Source organism: Larimichthys crocea, chromosome VI (assembly GCF_000972845.2).
Source record: "Larimichthys crocea isolate SSNF chromosome VI, L_crocea_2.0, whole genome shotgun sequence".
Taxonomy (NCBI): domain Eukaryota; kingdom Metazoa; phylum Chordata; class Actinopteri; family Sciaenidae; genus Larimichthys; species Larimichthys crocea.
The window spans coordinates 10,231,255-10,252,587 of NC_040016.1; the positions used below are offsets into that span (position 1 = coordinate 10,231,255).

Consider the following 21,333-nt stretch of genomic DNA (forward strand, 5'->3'; position numbering starts at 1 on the left):
CATCGCTGTAATGGCTGTAATGTAATCTGAGGCTGCAGCTCAGTGTGTTGAAAGGTATTTATGAAAGACATGAATTATGGTGCACACACAGTTTATTCTCCTGCAAACATGTGGCTTCCATGTGTATCGTCCATACAAGTCATATTGCTGCTATTAATCATCAGTCTGTCAGCGTTTATACAGTAAGTAAAAAGTATGTACACACAGTAAAACTCATATTATCTAATAAAAAACACATATGTAAGTATATCATTAAAATGCAGTACTTTTTTACTGCTGTAAAACTGTCTATATGTCACACAATCGGTAAAATCTGCGTCTGCCTCTCAGAGAAAATACAGTGCAGCTCCTTCATTATGCTCAATTTGTTTGTTTCCTGGCACTCGCACACAGCGAAGACCTTGCTCTCCTTCTCTTAGTGTCCTCGACTGTTAATTTAAATGCGGAGGAATCGAAGCCAAGCTGCACAACTGGCAGATTTTTCGTTCCTGCACTACATCCAGATTCTGTCTGGAGGGGAATCCTGCGGTGATTTGGGTTTCTTCTTGAATAAGAGCAGGAAGTTTGGGAAGATGTTGAGCAAGGATCAAGTACAGATGGTTGCCAGTAATCAGCAGGCTGCTGGCGTTTTAAGCACAGCTGCTGAGACACATCGCTCCGCTCCCTCGCCTGTCATTGTGCTGCGGCTCGAGTTAAGTGTTCTTCACTGTACAAAACATCAATAAAACGCCGTCAACATGTCAAGCGGTGTTCATTTCAGTGTCGCAGAGTACAACACGTTAAAATTTTAAACAGTAGTGTTAGACTATGAACACTTTAAGGAATGTTTCTAGGAGTAAATATTGCTTTCAGACATTCATGATCAGTGGATTTTCCCTGGATTAGACGTATAGTGTGCTGGTGCTTCTGGTTTTTTAGATGCTTCTCAGTTCCCTGTTGACGATACGGAGGATGGAAGAGGAGGTTGCCGCCGTTTTATCTCTTGTTGTAGCTGCTCCTTCAGGGTGGACACCTGCAGTAACACAGAGGGCGACAAAAGTACTTTTTTAAGTATACCACTGCAGATGGAGGATGCACTGTACTTGTTTAGCACCCTTCTCATGACTGCTCATCAGTTTTTGGGAGGTAACCATACATACACCTTCACACACCATCAGTGTGCACACTTTGGGAACAATTTGGGCTTCAGTATCTTGTTCAAGGGCACTTTGACATGCAGACTGGAGGAGACAATCATCTGGACCGATCAGCTGATTAATGGACGATCTGCCCTACCTCCCGAATACCAAATTTTCACTACACGATTGTCATGGCCATAATAATTCAAATTCATCTTTAACTTTTCAGGCATGTGCCTTATGTATGGTTCGACTCTAGCCTGTGGTCCTTTCCCCTTCTCTGGTTTCCTATCTGACTTCAGCTGTCCCATCGAAGAATAATTTTAAAGAAATGGAAACAACTGAACATACCTCCATGACTTGCAGTGCAGTGTATGAGGGCTGCCCATCTTCACAGCATTTAAGGCCTTGTTTATGTGCTGGTTACAGTCCATCAGCCTCTTGCTGTGCCCTCCTGCTGAATTTTTCACTTTTATTCTTCTGCTTATGTTACCTCACATCTGTTGTGCTCCTCTAATGAATTCACTCAAGGCAATCCAGACTCTTCTTGTCTGTTTTTCCTCATTGGTGAAACGTCCTACCAGTCCCTCTCTACCTTTAAAAAACTCCTGAAGGCCCAGCTCTTCAGAGAGCACCTCTGCTAAATCTATCCCCCTAGTACTGTCACAGTACTTATTGCTGCACTAACATGTCCTAGTTGCACTGTACCTTCATTGTATCCCTTTTTTGGATAAAAGCGTCAGCTAAATGACTAAACATGATGTGGATCAGACCCAGACCAGCTCATTCATTGTTGCGGGGAATGAAAAGTGTAACTTGACAAAGACTTTTGCTAAACTTTGACTACCACATGATGTTGTGTACCTGCTCCTCCAGGCCTTTGACTCTGTGTCGGTGAGCTCGCTCTCTGGTGCCCAGCGTTCGCTCTATGTCCCTGAAGTTGGTCCTCAGTCTCTCCGACTCCCGCTGAGCATCGTCGCGCTGCCTCACCAGACTCTCACACAGACTGTGTGACTGCTCCGTCTCAGCCAGCTGAGTCTGCTCAGAACACACACACACACACACACAGACCAAAATCTTAACAAAGAGGAAGAGGACATTAAATCTGTCTAAACGTCTAAAGAATCATGAGTCTCTGGTTTGGTTTTTCATAACACACCAGATCAAAACCAGACTGCTAACCACCCAAATAACCATGTTTGAGGCTCTGTGGTGACATGGAGGTAAACCATACACATGTTTTCTGGAGCTGCGGTAACTTAAAACCTTTCTGGAATCATAAAAGACATTTTAGGATAAAACAACTCTGCTGTGATGTACCGACACTTGGCAAAGAAAGCAAGAAGTTGGTGTAAAGCTGATCCTCCAGGGAAAAGAAATGGTTTGAAAATGTTTGGCAGGAATTGGAAAAAGTGGATCATGACCATGAAATGACATGGAGACCGACTAAATACAGACAACTGGAAATAATAATTATATACTGTATATCTACACATATATGTGTGTGTCTCTATTTATGACGCTCTCAGACCTGACAAACTTGTTTGGACTAATTAAAACAGCAAAGTAGAAGTACATCCTCCCTAACAAGCACTAAATAATCAGGTAGTTAGTCAGAGCATTTACGGACGAGTAAACATCACAAATCTGTTGTTCACATTTATGAGACAACGGACATCTGTGATTTTTATTGGTCTGGAGAAGCTCCTCCGACAAATGGTTGATAGCCCCTTGTAGAGAAACCTTCAGCATGCTTACGGGTTCTTTCTACTTTCAGCTCGAGTTCAAGAGGGGGTTTTCTTTGACACAGATGACATACTTTAAGAGTAATGAAGACTAATTATGCAGCTGTAAGACCCTGTAGCTAATGACTGGTTTAGCTGGTGAGAACTTCAGCAAGCTGGGAAAAAGCAGCCTTTAATGACTCTTTAAGAATTCTTATAAATCCTGTCGTAGCTTTATTCATTTGCTTCTTTATAGCATGTTTGTGGTAAATGAAAAAAACAAAACAATAGTTGTGACAAATCTTCTTCAAGAGGTTTGGTCTAACCTTTTGTTTTTGGTGTTATCTTCTTTGGCTCGTGTAACAAAGTCTCCTGTGAGTTATTAATTAACTTGGCTTACCTCCTGTAACCTTCACCAAAGAAAATGTCAAGTTTTTCTCATGAAACCTCTTTCTCGTGCAAACAAAATCCCTCTTTACTCAAGTCAGTGATGACGCAGAGTTTCGCAGAATGTAAACAGTCCTTTGACTGAAGGTTATGTGGTTTAATAATAAGTAAAAGGAAAATAATTTATAGACCACAAAAAAGGTATTAAGCCCAAACTATGGACTTAATCTGTCTCGCTGTAAAAGGTGTGAATGGCCTGTTAACGCATGTGTTTGGCTTTGTCCTTCAGTGAAACATGATGGACTCCAGGCCGTTCACTCTGAGGTGTGAAGCAGCTAGGAAAACAACGCCGCGTCGCCAACATTCCCTCTGCGAACAGCAGTTTGGGAAAACTTCAAGAGGTTTTCTGAGAGGCCTTTATTACACTTTTGATGAATCTGTCAGTTTAGCTTTGATCAGAGGCTGCTCCCCACCTGCAGCATCAGTATCTGTTGCTGTGCTTCCTGCAGTTCTTGCTCGGCCGTGTTCAGAGAGCGATCCAAGCGGCCTTTCTCTGCGGACAGCCGCATGCTGCCTTCTTCGGTCTTCAGCTTCTGACGTTCAACCTAATGGAAGGTGCATTTATAGAAATGTAAGCAACATAAAGCATGCAACTAAAAGTGGATCCTTACCAAATTTATTTTAAAAGATCTATCCATACATTCTCCATCACTGCTTATCCTTATCGGTATCACAGACTGACACACAGAGACAAACAACCATTCACTCTCACATTCACACCTATGGTCAATTAACCCCGATAAAGATAAGCAGAAAATGGATATTTGTGTGTTATGTTCTGATCCAACCCATCTAGACTAGGCTTTTTTTGCGTCTACCCTTTGTAAAACCCAACAAGTTTCCATAGCGCACATGAACTTTTGCATTGACAAGTGGCTCTTTGTAAAGAAATGACCGGATGAAACAAGTTTCACATTTGTTGTGCATGAGATAAGACAGTGCCGACCTTATCCAGTGTATTCCTCAGTGCATTCTTGTCCTTCTCCAGCCTCACAGCCTGTCTCTCAGCATCTTTTTTCTCGGTCTCAAGCATGGCGACCGCTCGTTGCAGCCCACGCAGTCGCTCCTCTACAGTGGCCCGCTCTGTCTGAGCTGATTGGGCGCTGCGCTGAGCCTCTGCAAGACTGGTCGAGCGCTGACGCAGAGCCTGACGGAGGAAACACAAAGATCACAGGCAAAGAGAGATTTGATAATGTTAATGTATAGGAGTCACAGGTACAGCTAGATGTAATGTCTCTTCATTGGGGCAGATGTTTGCAGACCTCTCGAGTGTTGCTGAGCTCAGCCTCCAGTTCTTCTCGTCTCATCTCGCTCTGGTGCAGCTCACTCTGCAGGCTTTGCACGTGCTCAGTGGCTGTGGCGATATTCCTCTTCCCCTCCACCAACGATGCCCGCGTTTCATCCATTCGGTCCTTAATGATACAGAGTAATCATCACATGGCTGTCCAGGTTTTATTCACATTATTAAAGGATTATTAAATTTTTTTTACCTTCAGTCTCACTCACCTGTAGAAGCCTTTTGTCCTGCTCAGCCACACTTAATGTCTTCTGCAGAGCAGCCAGGCGACTCTGCGTGCTGGCATGGGAGGCCGTTGCCTCCTGGAGGCTCTTTTTGAGAGAAGATGTTTTCTCTTTGAGTAAAGATTCACTTTCCTGTGCTTTGAGTAGAGCTTGGCTCAGTCTCTCCACCTCCCTCTGGAGCAGAGACGCACAGACTTCTCCTTCTGCCACCTGTAGGTAATAAATCAAATTTATATGTAAATCTGTGATGATCTGCCTGATGTACCCCACCTTTCGCCCAGTGTCAGCTGGGATTGGCTCCAGCCCCCGCAACCCTGATGAGGATAAGTGGTGATGGAAAATGGACAGATGGAAGTCTGTAATTTCCCATTTATGTGCTATTAATTGTTAGAAAGTCATTCAAAAGTCTGCTGCCAGGATTTTGCCTCAGACAAAGAAACATAATCACATCACACTGCTTCCTTACACTGGCGGTTAAGTTGATCTTGAAGATTTTTGTGATTACTTATAAAGCTCTGAGAGACCCCGTGTTATTTAGCAGATCATTTAGTGTCACTTCTCGTTCCCTGAGATCCTCGAAGGCATCATTCTTGGTTGTTCGTTGGTCCAGGTATATGCACAAAGGTGACAGAGCAGTCAGGGCTATGGACCTGCCTGAGGAGAACAGGACTGCAAACTCTTTATCTTCTTTTAAATCATAATTTCAATCTGAATTTTATGACTCTCTTTCTGTAGTTTTATGGCTTTTAGTTTGTTGTTATTGTGGTTTGTTTTATAAAGTTTATAATAAGTATTAAGTAATAACGCTGGTGATCTCCTGACTTTTCACTTTATATCATCATTTGGTCTAAATGTTTCTTTGTCCAATCATTTGGTTTATTAGACATTACACACCCCTGATAATAAAGTATTTCCAGCATCATATTTAAAGTAGCAAATAATCTAATTAAGCACTCAGGGATGTGAAAACTAAATGACTCCGTATGAGCCTGCTCTACCTGTTTCAGCAGAGAGTCATGGCGCTCCTGGGAGGTCTGACTCTCAGCCTCTCGGTCTCCCAGACTCAGTTTGAGTCTCTGCAGCTCCCCCTCCAGACTGCGCCTCACCAGCTCCACCCTGGTGGCCCGGGCTTCAGCTGCCTCCAGCGCCTCCCGCAGACGCTTCCTCTCCGCTTCCAGACGCATCTCAGCAGCACGCTGCTTATTTAACTGATCCTGCACAGATGGAGGGAGGACAGAGATCCTTTTTTTCGAGAGCGGCCGGTGCATGTTAAGAAAGCAGTTGTTGTATAATGGAAACCCAGATTACAGACACAGATGATCCACGGGTGCATCAAAGCTCTAAATTTACTCGTCTCTTCGTGAATCCTCCTGAAACTTTCTGAAAAATGGTGTCTCAAATGCTTTTTTAACACGTCTCTGAATTATTTAATGGTTCTGGTATCAAAAACAGACATATGGGACACCACAAGAGATGTAACACTGTGTGTGTGGCATCTGTTGTTATTACATTCCCAAACAGCTTCTTGTTTTAGACATGGCTCTACTGTTGAGCGCTGCCATATGGTGGCCGTGGCAGATTAGTGGTCACTGCTGTGCAAGGGACAATACAAATACATGGTGTGTGTGTGTGTGTGTGTATACGTGAACGTAATGTGTGTGTGTACCTGTGTGTGTTTTTTATCCATCTCGGTGGCCTGCAGCGCTCGCTCTAAATCCTTCACCCTGTCGGTGAGAGCTCTCCTCTCTCTGTCTCCTCTCCTCACTGCCTCCTCCTGTTGCTGGAGTAAAATCTGAGTGGTGCTCAGACGCTCGTCCACTCCACGCTTCCCTACGGTCACACACATCAACACATTAAGATCATTTGGGGGTTTTTTTTGGTTTGGAAACTACATGCACAAATCACAAGACTTTTACCTTCTTGGTATTCCTGTAAGGTGTTTTGTAGCTGACTGAGTCGACTCTGAGCAGAGTTTCGTTCCCCCGTCAGCTCCTCCATTTCCCGCTGCAGAGTTCCCAGTCGGCATTTGGCGTCATCCTTCAAAATCAGCCATAAACATAGATTTGACCCATACGAAACATTCAAATATCCTTGAATTATTTTTGAATATTTGCTTTGTGGTTTTTACCCGCTCCTTCTGTGCCTCACGCAGCTCTTGGAGGAAGTCTCTCAAATCATTTCGCAGTGTGTCGGGGTCCAGCTCTGGCTGAGGGAGAGGCAGCGGCGTATTCCCTCTCTCAGGAGATGCAGCACTAGATCCTAAAGTGTTGTCAGGTGTGCTTACTTGAAATTCTGTAAAAAAATACAAAATAAAGAGTTGTAAGCGCTTTGCGTAAATATCTGAAACAGTTTATGTTGAGGCAGAGGTAAAGCTGCATGTTTCATGATTACCTTTCGGAGGCGACAGCGAGGAGCGCAGGGGTGAGACGCTGTGGTGGCGTGACATAGAGCCTGGAGAAGTGGAGCTCCCCCCTGGGCTCCTCCCCCGGCCTCCCCTGCCGCCTGCTCCAATACCCAGCGTTCGCGTCAGTGCCGACTGTACACTGCTCAGGCGAAACTCCAGGTCCCTTCTCCCGGCCTCAGCCCGGCTCAGCTCGGCCTCTGTGGCAGCCAGTCGGCCCTGGGCTTCGCTCAGCTGCAGGCTGGACTGAGCAGCAGAGTCCTGAGCCGCCTGGGCGCGCAGGGCCAGGTTCTTGGCTTCATCCTGCAGCTTCTTCTCGCAGCCACGTGCCTCCTGCAGCTGAGCGGTCAGTTCTCTCTCACAGCCCCGCCAGCCTGACTCAGACTCCGCCAGGCGCTTCTGAGTCAAAGAAAGCTGAAAGATGACAAGAAAAATAAAAGAATGATACTTGAGTACGCAGAAGCACAAGTCTGCAAACGTTTTCTGACTCTCCTCCATCCTCACCTCTTTCCTGAGGGAGTCTCGAGCTTTTTCAGCTTCGGTTAGCTTCTGTTTGAGGGCGAACGCCTCTTTCCCTCTCTCCTCCTCTCTTTGCACGTCCAGCGACAGGCGAGTCTGCAGCTCTGCCACCTCCCTCCCTTTCTGCTCCTTCTCTCCATCCAGAACCTTCAACTGGAGCCAAGAAAAGCACAACACAAAAAACTGTAAAATAAAGTGTCTTTCTAAACGTCACAGAGGTGTGAAGGGGGTTGTGACAGCGTGTCCTGACCTGTCTGCGGAGCTCCTGAAGTTCTCGTCGGGCTTCGAGTCGTGACCTTTCAACTTCTCTCAGGCAGCTCCGCAGCTCCGTCACCTCCTTCTGTGTGGATGAAAAGTTCTCCTCCAGCACAGCCAGCCTCTGCTCCTTCTCCTCACACTGCCGCTTCACGCTGGAAAAACACACACAGTCGGTCACTTCTACTCTGAGCATTGCATTTCTTTCATTTCTGTCACATTCGTTGAAGTTCTTACCTGATCCTCTCTGTTTCTGCACTTCGCAAAGTCTCTCTCAGCTGACTATTTGATTGGCTGACAGTCTCTCTCTCCTTGGTGACGTCACCGAGGCCGCGTCGCAGCTCTGTCGCCTCCCGTCTGTAGTTTTCCGCCGCGTCCTGTGTCTGGTTGTGACGTCGCTCAATGTCCAACAAGTCCCGCCTCAGCCGGTCTCGACTCTCTTCGTTGGCTGCGAGAGAAGCTCTGCACTGGTCCAGCTGGAAGGCGAAAGTTACGTGTGGTACAAGATGATGTAACCGAAGAGAGTCAAAATGTGGTGAATTATCTCATAGGTCTGTTTTCCATTTGCTGCTATCTCAGCCGTGGTGGGTTTGGCCTTGTTGCCAATGTTGGCCAAGACTTGGTGGAGATCCAGAAACCACACAAGATAATTTATCCTGATTATACTTAAATACTGTATTCACATCTACCCATTATTGTTTATTATTATGTATAACCTTCATACAAATGCACATCAGTCTGAAATGTCCTGCTTTTTTAACTTTCGGTTACATGTAAAACTGCATTTCATTGTCACAGCACTTATTATTCTGTAATAATTACTAATTAATTACGAATGTCTCGCTTGATTATGTTTGACTACATGTACATTGATGCAGATCCACGCACAGATGTAGACTGAATCTGTGTTTTTTAAACTTAACTAACACATTTTACGCGTTCACATTTTAAAGTACTTTTTCTCTTACTTTGTTTACTGTGACCTTTATACACTAAAACACTGAGGCAAATTCCCTGTAATTGAACACTTACTGTGGCGATGAACCTGTTTCTGATACTGATCATTTCGTCACAACTCAGCTGCTTTCAGTAATCGCATATCGACTACAATTTCCACTCTTCAGGCACAATTTATTTTAACTGCTTTCAGTGCTTACACTTTAGCAGCTTTAGTTTCTTGAACTGACTTCTTATCTCTTGAACTTCAGACTGACTTGCGTCCTCTGTAAAAAAAACCCAAAAAAAACTCGACCCTCTCATTCATTTAAATAAAGTCGATGCAGGTCGAGTCAGGCTCAGCTTTTGCTAAAAATGTGACGTCATCCAGCAAAGTGCTGCGTTATATGTGTGCACACTTTCCCAGTAGATTATTTTCGAACGTCTACGTTACATGATACTGCATGTATATTAATGTACAAACACATGCGAGAAGTAAATAGACACCTTTAATTTTAATTTGAATGAAGGTGTCTATTTACTTCTTGCATGTCTGTGTAGATCTGGATGTAAGTGTGCAGCCTTGATGTAGATCTGTGCTCTCCGATTCACACTGCATCATATTCTCACTTGAACAAGCGCCATCTACCTCTTTGTGAGCGACATCAGCACGCGACTGAAGATCGGCACAAGTCTCTCGTAGACTTTCGAGCTCCCTTTCATGAACTGAAGCTGCGTCCTCCAACTGAGAGCGGATCTCCTGTAGCTCGCTCGTCAGAGCCCCGACTCTGATCTGTGTAAAAAAACAAAACAGGAAGTCGGTTTTAGTTCCTTGTGCATATTTGTGTTGAATAAGACTAGATAATTCAACAATAACAGAAGTTTAGCATAGACGGGAAGTCACGTCACCTGCTCCTGCTCTTTGTAATGGGCTGCTTCTCTCGACATCCGCTCGGCCTCCAAGGCTGCAGCTGACAGCTCAGCCTGCAGGGAGGACACCCTGTCAGACAAAACTGTTTTCTCTGCCTCCTTCAGAGAAAGGGCCTGGGAAGAGAGAAAAGGTCTGGTTAACAAAGAAGGGGGACTTATAACAGATGTACAAGAGCTGACCGACACTGTCTCTATACTGTATCTAATGAAACACCACTAAAAAGGCCGTTATCGTAACTATTACAAGGATTTTCTTTACTCTTTTTTGTCATAAACTATGTGCATGCTAAATGACTGAACCCAGATCAAACCTGTTGTTTTTCAGTCTCAGCCTGCAGCAGACTCTGATCTCTGTCATACTGGAGACTCCTCAGTTCATCCTGCAGCTCCTCTCTTTCTCTCTCGGCTCTGTTGAGCTGATCCTCCACCTCCTGCCTGAGTTTCCTCAGAGTGCCCTCATGCTCCATCAGCAGGCTGTGCCGCACATCTTCCTGTAAGACAGAGAAGCCGAGATCAGAAACACGGATTAAACAGCGCCTTATCTGAAAAGCAAAAATAGGTCTAAGGGCACAGACAGTAACACTGAAACCACCGAACCTTCTGACCTTTTCTAAAACCAATCTCTCCACCTCCTCCTGATGTTCGGAGATGGCCTTGCGTAAAGCCTGCTGGGCGTCCAGCTGTGCAGCATTTAGAGTCTGAATCAGAGCCTGTTTCTCCCTCTCAGCCTGGGCCAACATATTCTCCCCATCTGAGCGTAGACGCCTCAGTTCAGCTGGAAATCCCATCGAGGAAAACATCCAGGAGAGGGAAACACAGGACACAACCATTAGTTCTTATTCTGTCACATTACTGTCTTTCCCAGAATACCAAACATCTTAGATTGTAGCTCTTAAAGAGGCACATCTGTATCATAGCTTTCATCTGTTTCTTTTCTTCTGCTTTATTCATCTAACTCCCTCCCTTAAAATCCTCTTCTCTCTCAGTTTTTTTGGACGTTTTTGCCTCTTTGTCACTCACCTGCTGCAGTCTCACATCGGACTCGTAGGTTTTGGTTCTCTGTCTCCAGCTGCTCTCTACGAGACTCCACCTGAACGAGCTGCTGCTGCACCTCGAACAGACTGGTTTCCAGGGACTCACGCTCCGACCTGCAGGGTCACGAACACGAGTTACAAAACACGCAGGCTCATGTGAGAAACATACACGTCACCGACAGACAACGACACGCACCTGAAAGCAGCCAGTTCTTCTGACAGGACAGTGTTGTCTCTCTCAGACGCCGTCAGCTGGACCACCAGAGCTGCTTTGTCTCTGGCCAGTTCTGCCCGACTACGACCGGCTTCCTCTAAGGCTACCTCGTTCCTCTGGCCCTCTCCTCTAGCAAGACTCAACTCTGATCCCAGAGAGGTCACCTCACCACACAGCTGACAAAAACAAGAAAACAATGTGGGAGACTTAACGAAGACATTAAAAAAACGTCTTCCCTGGAAATATGTTTGCGTCATTCACTTCCCATCTTTAAAACTCTGTTGTAGCTACATAAAAAGTCTCTCTAAATGCGCTCACATCACTTATTTGTTTTTAGGTTGGACTATATAACCTGTCATGTACCTGGGTGACTTTCTCCTGCAGCTTAAGTCTTTCAGCCCTGAGACTCTGGAGCTCTGCCTCCATCCCCACCCGGCTTAGCTCGACGTCTTGCAGTGAATGGTGCAGTGTGATGCGGGCAGAGTCCAGCTCCAGTCGGTCCTGCTCCAACCGGACAAGCTCATCTCTGATGGTCAACTTCTCCTGCTCGGCCTCCCGTTTCTGAGCCTGCAGGAGGGCCTTTTCCTCCTCGAGCTTAGAGACGAAGAAGAGTGAGGAACACTGAATTTATTACACTTCACAATTTGTTATTTTTTTACTGCTTTCTTATTGTTTTATTCCATACAAATTTAAATTATTTGTGTATGCTCTGTGTAGTAAGTATGCACTTAGCCGAGGGCTGCATCTGACTATTTTTCCTCGGTTCAAACTTCTCTTTATTGTCAAGTGCAACATTATAAAAAAAAACATGAATGCTTTAAGTCCTAAAGTGTGCACCTATTATTTTATTTTTACAGTCCACTGCATCAAGACAGCAGAACATGCAAAAAAGACGTAGATGGAGAGAGATATATCATGTCAGCTGGTTCCTGAACCCTTGTGGTGCTGAGATGAGCTAACCTGGAGTATGTAGGTGTTCAGGTCAGCTTTGTCTTGGACCAGGCCCTCATTCATGCTTCCCATCTTGGCCAGAGAGTCCCTGAGAGCTGCATCCTCAGACTGCAGCTTGTTAAGCAGCAGTGAGAGCTCTGCGTTACTGCTCTCAGCCTGGAGGGTAAAAGAGCATCATACAATAGTTCAAGCAAACTCCGCACAGAATATTGCATCTGCAAAAAAGTTACAACTGGCACAAGTTGTCTTTTATTACCCGAGCGAGCGCTTCAGTGAGTTGGGCTCGCTCTCCCTCCAGCAGCTGCCTCTCAACCTCCCCCTGCTGGTGAGTCTCCCTCACCGCAGACAGCTCTCCACGCTGGGCAGAGGCTCGACTCTCGCTCTGATCCCACTGCTTTTGTCTGGAACAAAACATTTAACACACACACACACACACACACATAACAATTTAGGGCTACTAATGAGAGAGTCAGGCTCTCTGTGTGTGCTTCAAAGTGTATAAAGCTTATTGTCATGTGCACTGTTTGAGCCCTGCAGCCTCCCAAATGATGAGAAATGAGATGAAACATAGTGTATGCTTGAAGATCAGACATTATAAAAGCATTATAACGCTATTAAATCTATTCATCATGCACATACACAGAAATAATGTCGAGTTTTATACTATTTAATTAGATTTTGTCATGAAAGACGTCCAAAAAGTCTAAAAAAGTTTAAAGTAAAAGCTTCTCTTATTGTTGTCTAAAGGCATAAACGCATAAACCTTTACATCAGATCTGTTCACCTATGTTGGGGGTTGTACTGGTTAAGGAGATCAGGCAGCTGGAGAAGGAGTGTGTAAAAGAAGATCTCTCTGTATGGGAAGCAGATCTTTTGAATGCTTCCTGTAAGCATCTTCACACTGTGGATTAGTGTCCACATTTAATCAGTATCAGTTAACCTACTTACATTCTCTGTGTCTCTGCCTTTGCCCGGTCTCTCTCCTGAATGGCGGCCTCCTTCTCCTCCCTCTCGTGATCCCGCTCTCGCTGTATGGACACCACGGTCAGCTGAAGCTTCTCGCAGTCCATCTGCAGGATCTGGTTGCTGCTCTGCGCTGCCTGCGCGGTCTTCTCCAAGCTCGCCTTCTCGCTGAAACGTTCATAGCAACGTGTGAATGAGAGCAGTCTGTTGTAGAGTTATAGTCACAAGATTTAAGGATCAGAAGCAGGCTGTGATAGGTGATATAACTGTCTGTAAACCTGGCCAGTGTGTCTCTCTCCTGCTTCAGACGGTCCTTTTCTCTCTGCGTGGTCTCCTTCTCTCTCTGAGCAGCATCCCTCTCTCTCTGCAGAGCTTGGTTTCTCTGTTCTGCATCTCTTTTGGCCAAATCAGTCTCTGAAAGCTGCTTCCGCATCTGTTGCATCGAGGACTGGGTAGAGAGCAGACGCCCTCGAACATCCTGCAAATAGAAGTGGAGTCACTTTGCTGTACTGATGTTGATTCATGTAGACAGTTTGGATTTTGGAAAGGCGCTATAACAGTTTAAATTCAAATATTCTCAAAACACATGGATCATAATAAACTGCGAAAGTATGACTATGAAAACACACAGTGTTCCTGTGTTTTGGTCTATCACCAATGTGTCTGAAACAATAAAGAAAACAGTGTGTAGTCTACTTGAGCAGTGTGTGTGTGTGTGATTCTTTATCATATGCAGGGTTTGAAAATTGACATGTCACCTGCAGCTGGAGCATTTTGTTCGTGACTGCAGAGCGCAGAGCAGACAGCGCAGCGTCAGAAAGAGGAGCCAGCGAGAAGGTCCGAGAGGGGGAGGACGATCTGCGAGGGGAGGACGGCCTGCGTGGTGGGGAGCACCCACGGATCAACGCTAACAGCGGAGCCCCAGAGTTGTCCTGGTCTGCCTCCGACGACGACTCTCCATCTGACAGAACCGACTAAAAAAAGAAAATAAAAATGAGGCGATCACATCTTAATGATATCTTAGTGAGTGCATGTGTGTAGTCGTTTACCTGAGCGATGTCTCGCAGAGTGTCTAACAGGGTCTCAGTGTGAGTTCTCATCACCTGCATGTCAGTCTCATCACTCTGCTCCTGAAGGAAAACAAGCAAGAGGAAGATCAATGACTCAAGACCGACTACTAAAGATGGTGATACACGTTGGAAGACGACATCAGGTACATGTACGTAATGCAACAGTTTGGCTCATTGGTGTGTTTTTAATTTCATTTTTGACCTCACCTCAAGCCTCCTCATCAGTACGACAATTTCTCTGTCCCTCTCTTCAATCTGACCCTTTAGTCTCTCGCCTTCTCGCACCGAGTCTGACAACCTGAAAGGTTTAAAAAAGCCTCCATAAAAAAATGCTGTTTAACCAGTAACAACTTTTCCATTCAGAAAGCTGAACACAGTCACTGACCTGACGTTGAGCTCACTTCTCTCTGCGTCCGTTCTGGTCTGAAGGTTCATCATCTCTGCCACTCGTTCTCTCAGCTGCTGCTCCAGCTGAACCCGGAGAGCTTTCTCACGCTCCAGGGTCAGAGCTGCTCCTCCCTCCCGGCTATGCAGGGTGGCGGACAGACCTGAGCAGGACACCTGAGCAGTGTGGGACACCCGAGCCAGGTCGTTACGCATATCCGACAAGTCCCTGAGATTGTAGGGAGGATGACAGAAAAGTTAAGAACACGTTAGTGTGGTCAAAGCATCATTTGGCAAACATTTTACACGTTGTTGATGTTAACCTCTCAGTGGCGCTCTTCAGTTCACAGACATGCCTCCGAAAGCCAACCACCTGCCGCCACAGCATCAGCATCCGACTGTGCTCGGTGCTGAAGTAACTGTGGAAAGACTGAGAGGGACAGAAATAACAATTAAATTCACATTTTTTCTTCTTCATTTAAAATGTTTTACTGCTTCGTTTTAAAGCATCCCTCTTTCACCTCTTCTTCTCTCCTCCAGTCAGACTCCTTTTGTTCCAGCTCCTCCCTGGCTTTCGTCCAGTCAGCAGTGAGCCTGCGGATGTCCTGGCTGAGGGCCTCATTGGCCAAACCGGCCTGCTCGAGCTGCTCCCTCAGCATGGCATTCACCGCAGACAGACTGCTGCTCCTGAAAACACAACAACAAAACACACATGGGAAAAATACGACGACATCGACAGAGTAAGTCAAACGTGATGCACGCAGAAACAGGTGATGTCCTCACCTCTGTTGTTCTTCTTCTAGACGGATTAAAGCGTCCTCCAGATTGCTGCTTGATTCATCCTGATGGCGTCCGTTTGAGGTTTCACTGTGGCCCTAAATGAGAAGAACAGATAGTGGAAGTGTTACTTGTGTAAAGTTTATGTTGGTGTGGATAAATCAATCAATAAACATCACTCACACTCGGCCGGTGTTTCTCCAGCTCTAGGGATCTCTCCTGCAGCGTCTGCTCTAGATCCCCGCACCTCTTTTTGTACTGAAGCACCTGAAATCGCAGGAAAACTATTACTTACTCGCAATACGCCTGGATGGTTACACCTCAACTAAAGGCTACAATAATACAATAATACCTTGGCTTGCAACTTCTGTACAAGCTGCGCCTGCCTCTGCTGACCCTCCTGGTACGCAGTGAGTTTACGTTTGTAGGCCGCCTGCTCCTCGTCCAGCCGCCGCCGTAAATCAACGTTCTGCTGCGCGAAGCTGCGTGACTCCAGTGAATCATGGTCCCCGTCGCCCGTCTCAAAACGTAGCGCCTGCTCCAGCTGTGGGTGTAATTAACAGAAAAAGGGTAGGGGGTGATGTTTAATCTCACACAAACATATTTTACAGATTACTGCCATGCTGTGAATCTACCTGAATAACTGCACGTACTGTTCCAGTAAGTCCCAACATACATAGAATATTTGAGATTAAACGTTCATTCAGACTTTGAAAACAGCACTTAACTGTTCTGAGGGTTTTCTATCATAAATTACAATCTTCCTTATCAAATGGATTCAATCAAATGAAGGACTTCTCGTCCAATTGGCTTTAAATTTGAGATTGAAAGTGTAATCTTGACCTTGAAAACAGCACTTTAAACCTCCAGGTAGCAACTCCTCTGGAGCTTAAAGATCAAACTTCGCAGTATAGATACAAAGGGTCATACATGGTTATTCTCGCAGTAGTGTATCACTTAATTCATTGCAAACTAATGCAAACATTATGTGTAATTATAAATAGAAGTGCACAGTTTTTGAGAAGAATTACCTCATTTAAAGGGACTAATTTAGTTTTATTTAAAGATTTTCTCCACTACCTCCCTGATATTTTACATATACTCAGTCTTTTCAGCGTACATGAATCTAGAACTTACTGAAATAACAAAAACTAGCTGATTAGAAAGTAGAACGAAGCCTAGTCGCAGAGAACTTTCTATAAGTTACTGAAAGTAGAACACATATGTGGTCATCCAAACAGCCTACACCGCTGTTTGATATCGGTTTATACTAATTAATTAATTTGTTTTATAACAGACATGATTTCTTTGAAAAAACAGAACTCAATCTGTGTCGTCGTTTGTTTTCAGGTGCAGACCTGCGTGCTTCCTTTAGTAATGTTCAACCCAAAATGAGATGCTGCGCCCACCCACCCACCATTACACCACCACTCGTCTCCACTGAAGCCCCTGTTTACAGTCACCCAGGGTGACAGACGCCATGGCAACATTCCACTTCAGTACATTCCAGCCCCCATCACCTGGGAGACCAGCAAATCTCAGACAAAGAAAGAGCAAGAAAATACTGAAATGGGAAAAAGGGGGACAGTGCCACAGCAGTCCCTTTAGGTGTGCATAACCTTGGGAGAATCTTGCACTTTTGCTTTTTGTACAAAGAGTGCAGATGATGGCCGTTGATCAGTCAGTCATATCGAGCATCTCTCATCCAATTCTCCTTTCACTGTTTCTACTCTGTCTATTCCACCTTGTCATCAGCTGTTGTTTGTTGTTGTTGTTGTCCTGGTGTCTTGCCTTACCCTCTCACTGATTGCACCGTACTTGATTGCGAGCTCATCTCTGTCCGCTCTGCTGTGAGCCAGCAGGTCTTCAAGCCTCGCCAGCTCTCCCTGCAGCACCCGGTTTTCCTCCTGGAGGGACATGACCGAGGACATGGCTCCTGCTGCTAAAAGGGACAGAGAGACAAGAATTAGGCAAAAAAAAAAAGGGTCAAAACAAACATTTGATATGATGTAAGAGTAGATTGAGGCGTCTCACAGCTTTCGCTGAGGTTCTTCGTGACAATCTCTCGTACTCGTGCTGGCAGACATGTAGGGGGAGCATCTGGTGAAGGGCCCCGGACGGTCAGCCTCTTCTCCTCAGACAAAACACTCTCCTCCAACCTCTGATGGACAAAACACAAGAAGAATCTTTGAGACACTTAGAGACATAATGCTCTAGCAAATATAGAAAACAGCTCCATATACATGCAAGACAAGCAATGTACAATAAACCCAGAACATGATGATGATGTGGAAAGTGGCACAGCACTTACACCTGCTGCGTAATGAAAACACAAACACGCACACGAGCCAGCAGCTTTATTTGTCACATCACTGCACGTGTAATAAGCGATGGTGGGGTTTTAAAGGGGGGGTGCAGGTGTAGCTCACCTGTATCACTGACTCCAGTTTGTTGGAGTCCGAGTCTGAGTTTTCCGACGCGCTCATCGCGTTGGCTGCTGATATTTAAAAAGGATTAAGTCCGACTGAATAGCTTCACAAGCTGAACTGATCGTCTTTTGTTTTCCATGGATATACACACAAAAAAAGAAAAAGAAGAAGATAAAGTTCGTAACTCGGAGCTGGTTTCGTGTGCTGCTGTCGGAGACGATAAAAGTTTGGACGCAGGAGGAGAAGAGAGAGTGTCCGGTCCCGTCGCCTCCTCCTCCGGTACAGGCAGGCAGAGATTGAGGACAGCAGGATTAGTGAGGGTTTAAAGACGCACACCCCTCCGCCTCCAATACTCCACTCTCACTGCTCTCATTCAAAACCCTCCAGACCACCACAAAGACAGAACAAAGACAAGGCAAAATAAAAAGTTCACCCCTCAAGGACAAAAACCTGACTACCAATTTTATTATTTTAGGTAGAATTTCTTTCATCATTTTTTACATTTTCTTTTAGAGTAGATAAGGTGTTGATCATTTAATTACAGAGATTATATATATATATATATATATATATATATATATTAAGTATTTTTTCTATTAATTATAGTTAGGTAGGTGAGCACTGCAGGTTGCTAATACTGTCAATCCCACTGTGAATCAACAGCCCACTTTGCAGCTTCAGTTTTAGCTGCAGGGCCGGATAAACCAGCTCGCAGGCCCTGAGGGGCAAAACTGGGCTGCAAGCTTCAAATGCTTACCGACTTTAGAGAGAGAGAGTTTCAGCTTATCGTTTAACTGTCCGGCCCACAGATTTACTTATTTTTTTGTTCACTATCAATGCTCACCCAGTGTTATTTTCTGCTGTTATTTTCTTGCACGAATGGCGAAGAGAGTTAGAGTCTATGTTCATCAGAGGCTGATGTCGGTGGCTGGTGGAGACCAAAAACAGAGCTAAAAGCTGGCAAATATTAGACTTTTATTCATCAGCTGTACAGAAACACGATTCAAATTTGATTAGAATATTGCTCTGCGACGGCTGAATGTGTGAATAAGCGACTGTTTGCTAGTGTGTTCAACATATCAAACCGTAAGATTAGGTATAACATGTCAGTTCATTATTACAACCTCCCATTGCAAACATGAAGGAGAAACTGAGGTGGCTATTAACACACAAAAGATGCAAAACGCCCTCGCTGTAGCCAGTCTTTGGTTTGTTTGTTCTGGGCTACAGTAACATGTGGAAGAGGAACCACAGTGATACTCACTGTCAGGCTCACTCCAAATAAATACAGCCACCTAAATCAGACACATTGGACCTTTAAGAATGTTATTATTTCACTGTTGGTGTGTTTAAGTGATTCTCTTCTACCATTAAAACATCACTGCAACTTTATTATATGCAGCATGTTAAAAATATATCAGAATAATCCCATGTTAGCGTAACAACACTTCATGAACTCCATCATCATGGTTATTATCATCCACAGATTGTCTTTTAATCTTGACTCTATGGTGTTGTAAACCTTTTTAGGTTAAATGTTCAGTTAGTGTTTAAAAAAAACATGGACGTATTTGCAAATTCAGAACAACATCGTGCAATTTTTTTGTTTTTATGTGTCTGATTTTTTAAAAGCAGTGTGCAGACATGTGAATGTAAACTATGACAGAATCATTAAACACGAGGGGGTCTGTGCTACTCTGTGTTTGGATTGTCATAGTTACAGACAAGAGGATCATTGTGTCAATACCAGACCACCAGCCTGGCCTTAAAACACACACACACGCACACACACACACACACACACACACATCCTACTTGCATTCCCTAACGCTTGATCTTAACCGTCACATCACAACTTATCTGTCTGACGGGGTATGAAATTAAAATATTTACATGTAAATATTGACACATACACACACTCAGACCAACACAAAACCATGTACAACTCTCATTCTGAACACAAATTATCAATTATTTTGTTTAAAGAAAATTAACCATGTCAGAAAAAAAAGACTTTTCCAGAGTAGGTTTATATTTGAACTAAGACATCATAACAGTTCATGCACATGCATGTTGATAATAATGTATTACAGATGCTGTCATTCAAACATTGTGCCCCAAAATAATCACTGCTTTGTGATGACTTGTTTCTCTGTGTGCTGTGAGATTTATCCTGACCATAAAACCATAATGAAGTTTTAGTGGCTCTAACATCTGCAGCGCCCCCATCTGGCCTGTCAGCTGGTGTCAGGTACTGATTTCAGTGTGTGAGATGTGAGCTTTAATGAAATAACACACCTGTTGATCTTTCATCTCTGCCACCAAAACCACATCTGAGTTGAGCCCAGGCTCATGACTTTTTAACTCCAGCTCGCCTGTATGTTTAAATGCTTTGTGCATGAGGAGCTGAATGCACAGTGTGATCTCTGTTCAGGAACTATCTTCAACGTCTTCCTCTTTGACAGACACAGCAGAAACACAAGGCTACTGTTTTAATTCATCACCGACTTCCTCTTTATTCCAACACACCAGAATACACTGTATTAGTTTGAACTATAATTAAAATATAAATACATCCTAAAAGGAAACGCCCAAGTTTTCAAAAGTCTGCAGGAGTTGGAGGCTGAAGGAGGAGGAGGAGGAGGAGGGAAGATGGGGGTTGTAGATTAAACTGTGAAGCATCCGAGCAAATTAAACTGATCACGGATTAATACTTTATTTTTTCAGCAGCAAACGCGCTGCTGTGGAAACTAACAGGCTGAATCTAAAACGCGCTAGAGGCGATATCCACACTGTGGAAACATCCACTCCCCTGGATCAGATTTATAGTCTCACCTCGACAGATCAGTGTGATGAGCTTTATCCGGCCGACAGTCCATTCTCCAGAGCCGGCTGTAACATCACAGAGACACGGACAAACACACATCCACAGCACTTATTCATGGACCAGCAGCTGCTGCTTGCAGGCTGCGTTGCCTTGTTCCGAAACCTCCTCCATGCTTTTTCCGGGGAGGGACTTCCAGTTCACTCAGCCTGCAGCCTGCATGCAGCTCTGACTGTCTGCTTCATGTCTGCTTCATGTCAGTATGTTATGTTGTGCACGCAGCTCATTTCATCACACTTTGAATGAAATCCATTAATAAACACTGTTTTATACACGATTAAGAATAATCTCCAAAATACACAGAGTTAGTAATTTATACTATAATTTATATATTTTTTTGTTCTGAATCTGAATTCTGTCTTTGTGAAGCACTTTAGTACAAAACACCTGTTTGCTACATAACTATATTCATTTAATTCAATTAAATCTGTTTTATTTGATCTATATATTTCTTATTTATGAATATTTTCTTATCCACCTTGCTGTAACTAGTGAATTTCTCTATGGGCTCATTAAAGTCTATCTGATCTTATCTTAAATAAAAAATAAACTTAAAACTTGAATAATACTTCTGACTAATGACTTGAATAAAGTTCAAGGATCCTATAATTGCACCAAATATATAAAATATATGAGATATAATTCAAAAAGGTGTATTTTAAAATTGATGTGTCTTTAATTGTAGTTTTGTAAACTTTTGTCTATACTTTTGTTAATCATACAAATAGTGCTCTCAATTTTCTTAATTAATTTAGCTGAGATTTAGTCATTCCTGT

General features: G+C 44.1%; 1 protein-coding gene across 3 annotated transcripts; it reads right to left on the bottom strand.

Moving 5' to 3' along the window:
• Positions 1-74: 74 nt before the first annotated feature.
• On the bottom strand, positions 75-20,655 carry crocc (ciliary rootlet coiled-coil, rootletin). Of its 3 annotated transcripts, none has more exons than XM_019272766.2 (37): positions 20,509-20,655; positions 17,279-17,405; positions 17,041-17,186; positions 15,597-15,788; positions 15,428-15,511; positions 15,251-15,342; positions 14,989-15,154; positions 14,791-14,897; positions 14,469-14,696; positions 14,291-14,381; positions 14,063-14,143; positions 13,772-13,987; positions 13,292-13,491; positions 12,999-13,181; positions 12,307-12,451; positions 12,060-12,206; positions 11,463-11,693; positions 11,082-11,275; positions 10,872-10,999; positions 10,457-10,626; positions 10,163-10,342; positions 9,831-9,965; positions 9,571-9,714; positions 8,223-8,461; positions 7,981-8,140; positions 7,716-7,883; positions 7,202-7,625; positions 6,939-7,102; positions 6,727-6,847; positions 6,477-6,640; positions 5,809-6,024; positions 4,796-5,020; positions 4,552-4,701; positions 4,236-4,436; positions 3,703-3,834; positions 1,983-2,156; positions 75-1,012 (listed from the first exon to the last, which is right to left on the bottom strand). In XM_019272766.2, exons 3-37 carry the CDS (start codon positions 17,173-17,175, stop codon positions 926-928), a joined length of 5,874 nt encoding a protein of 1,957 aa, XP_019128311.2. In that variant the 5' UTR covers positions 17,176-17,186; positions 17,279-17,405; positions 20,509-20,655; the 3' UTR covers positions 75-925. The 3 variants fall into 3 exon arrangements, with proteins under 3 accessions (XP_019128311.2, XP_019128310.2, XP_019128309.2); XM_019272765.2 differs by lacking the exon at positions 20,509-20,655 and adding an exon at positions 17,674-18,088 and having other exon boundaries at positions 17,041-17,183; XM_019272764.2 differs by lacking the exon at positions 20,509-20,655 and adding an exon at positions 17,674-18,088.
• Between the last annotated feature and the right edge of the window lie 678 nt (positions 20,656-21,333).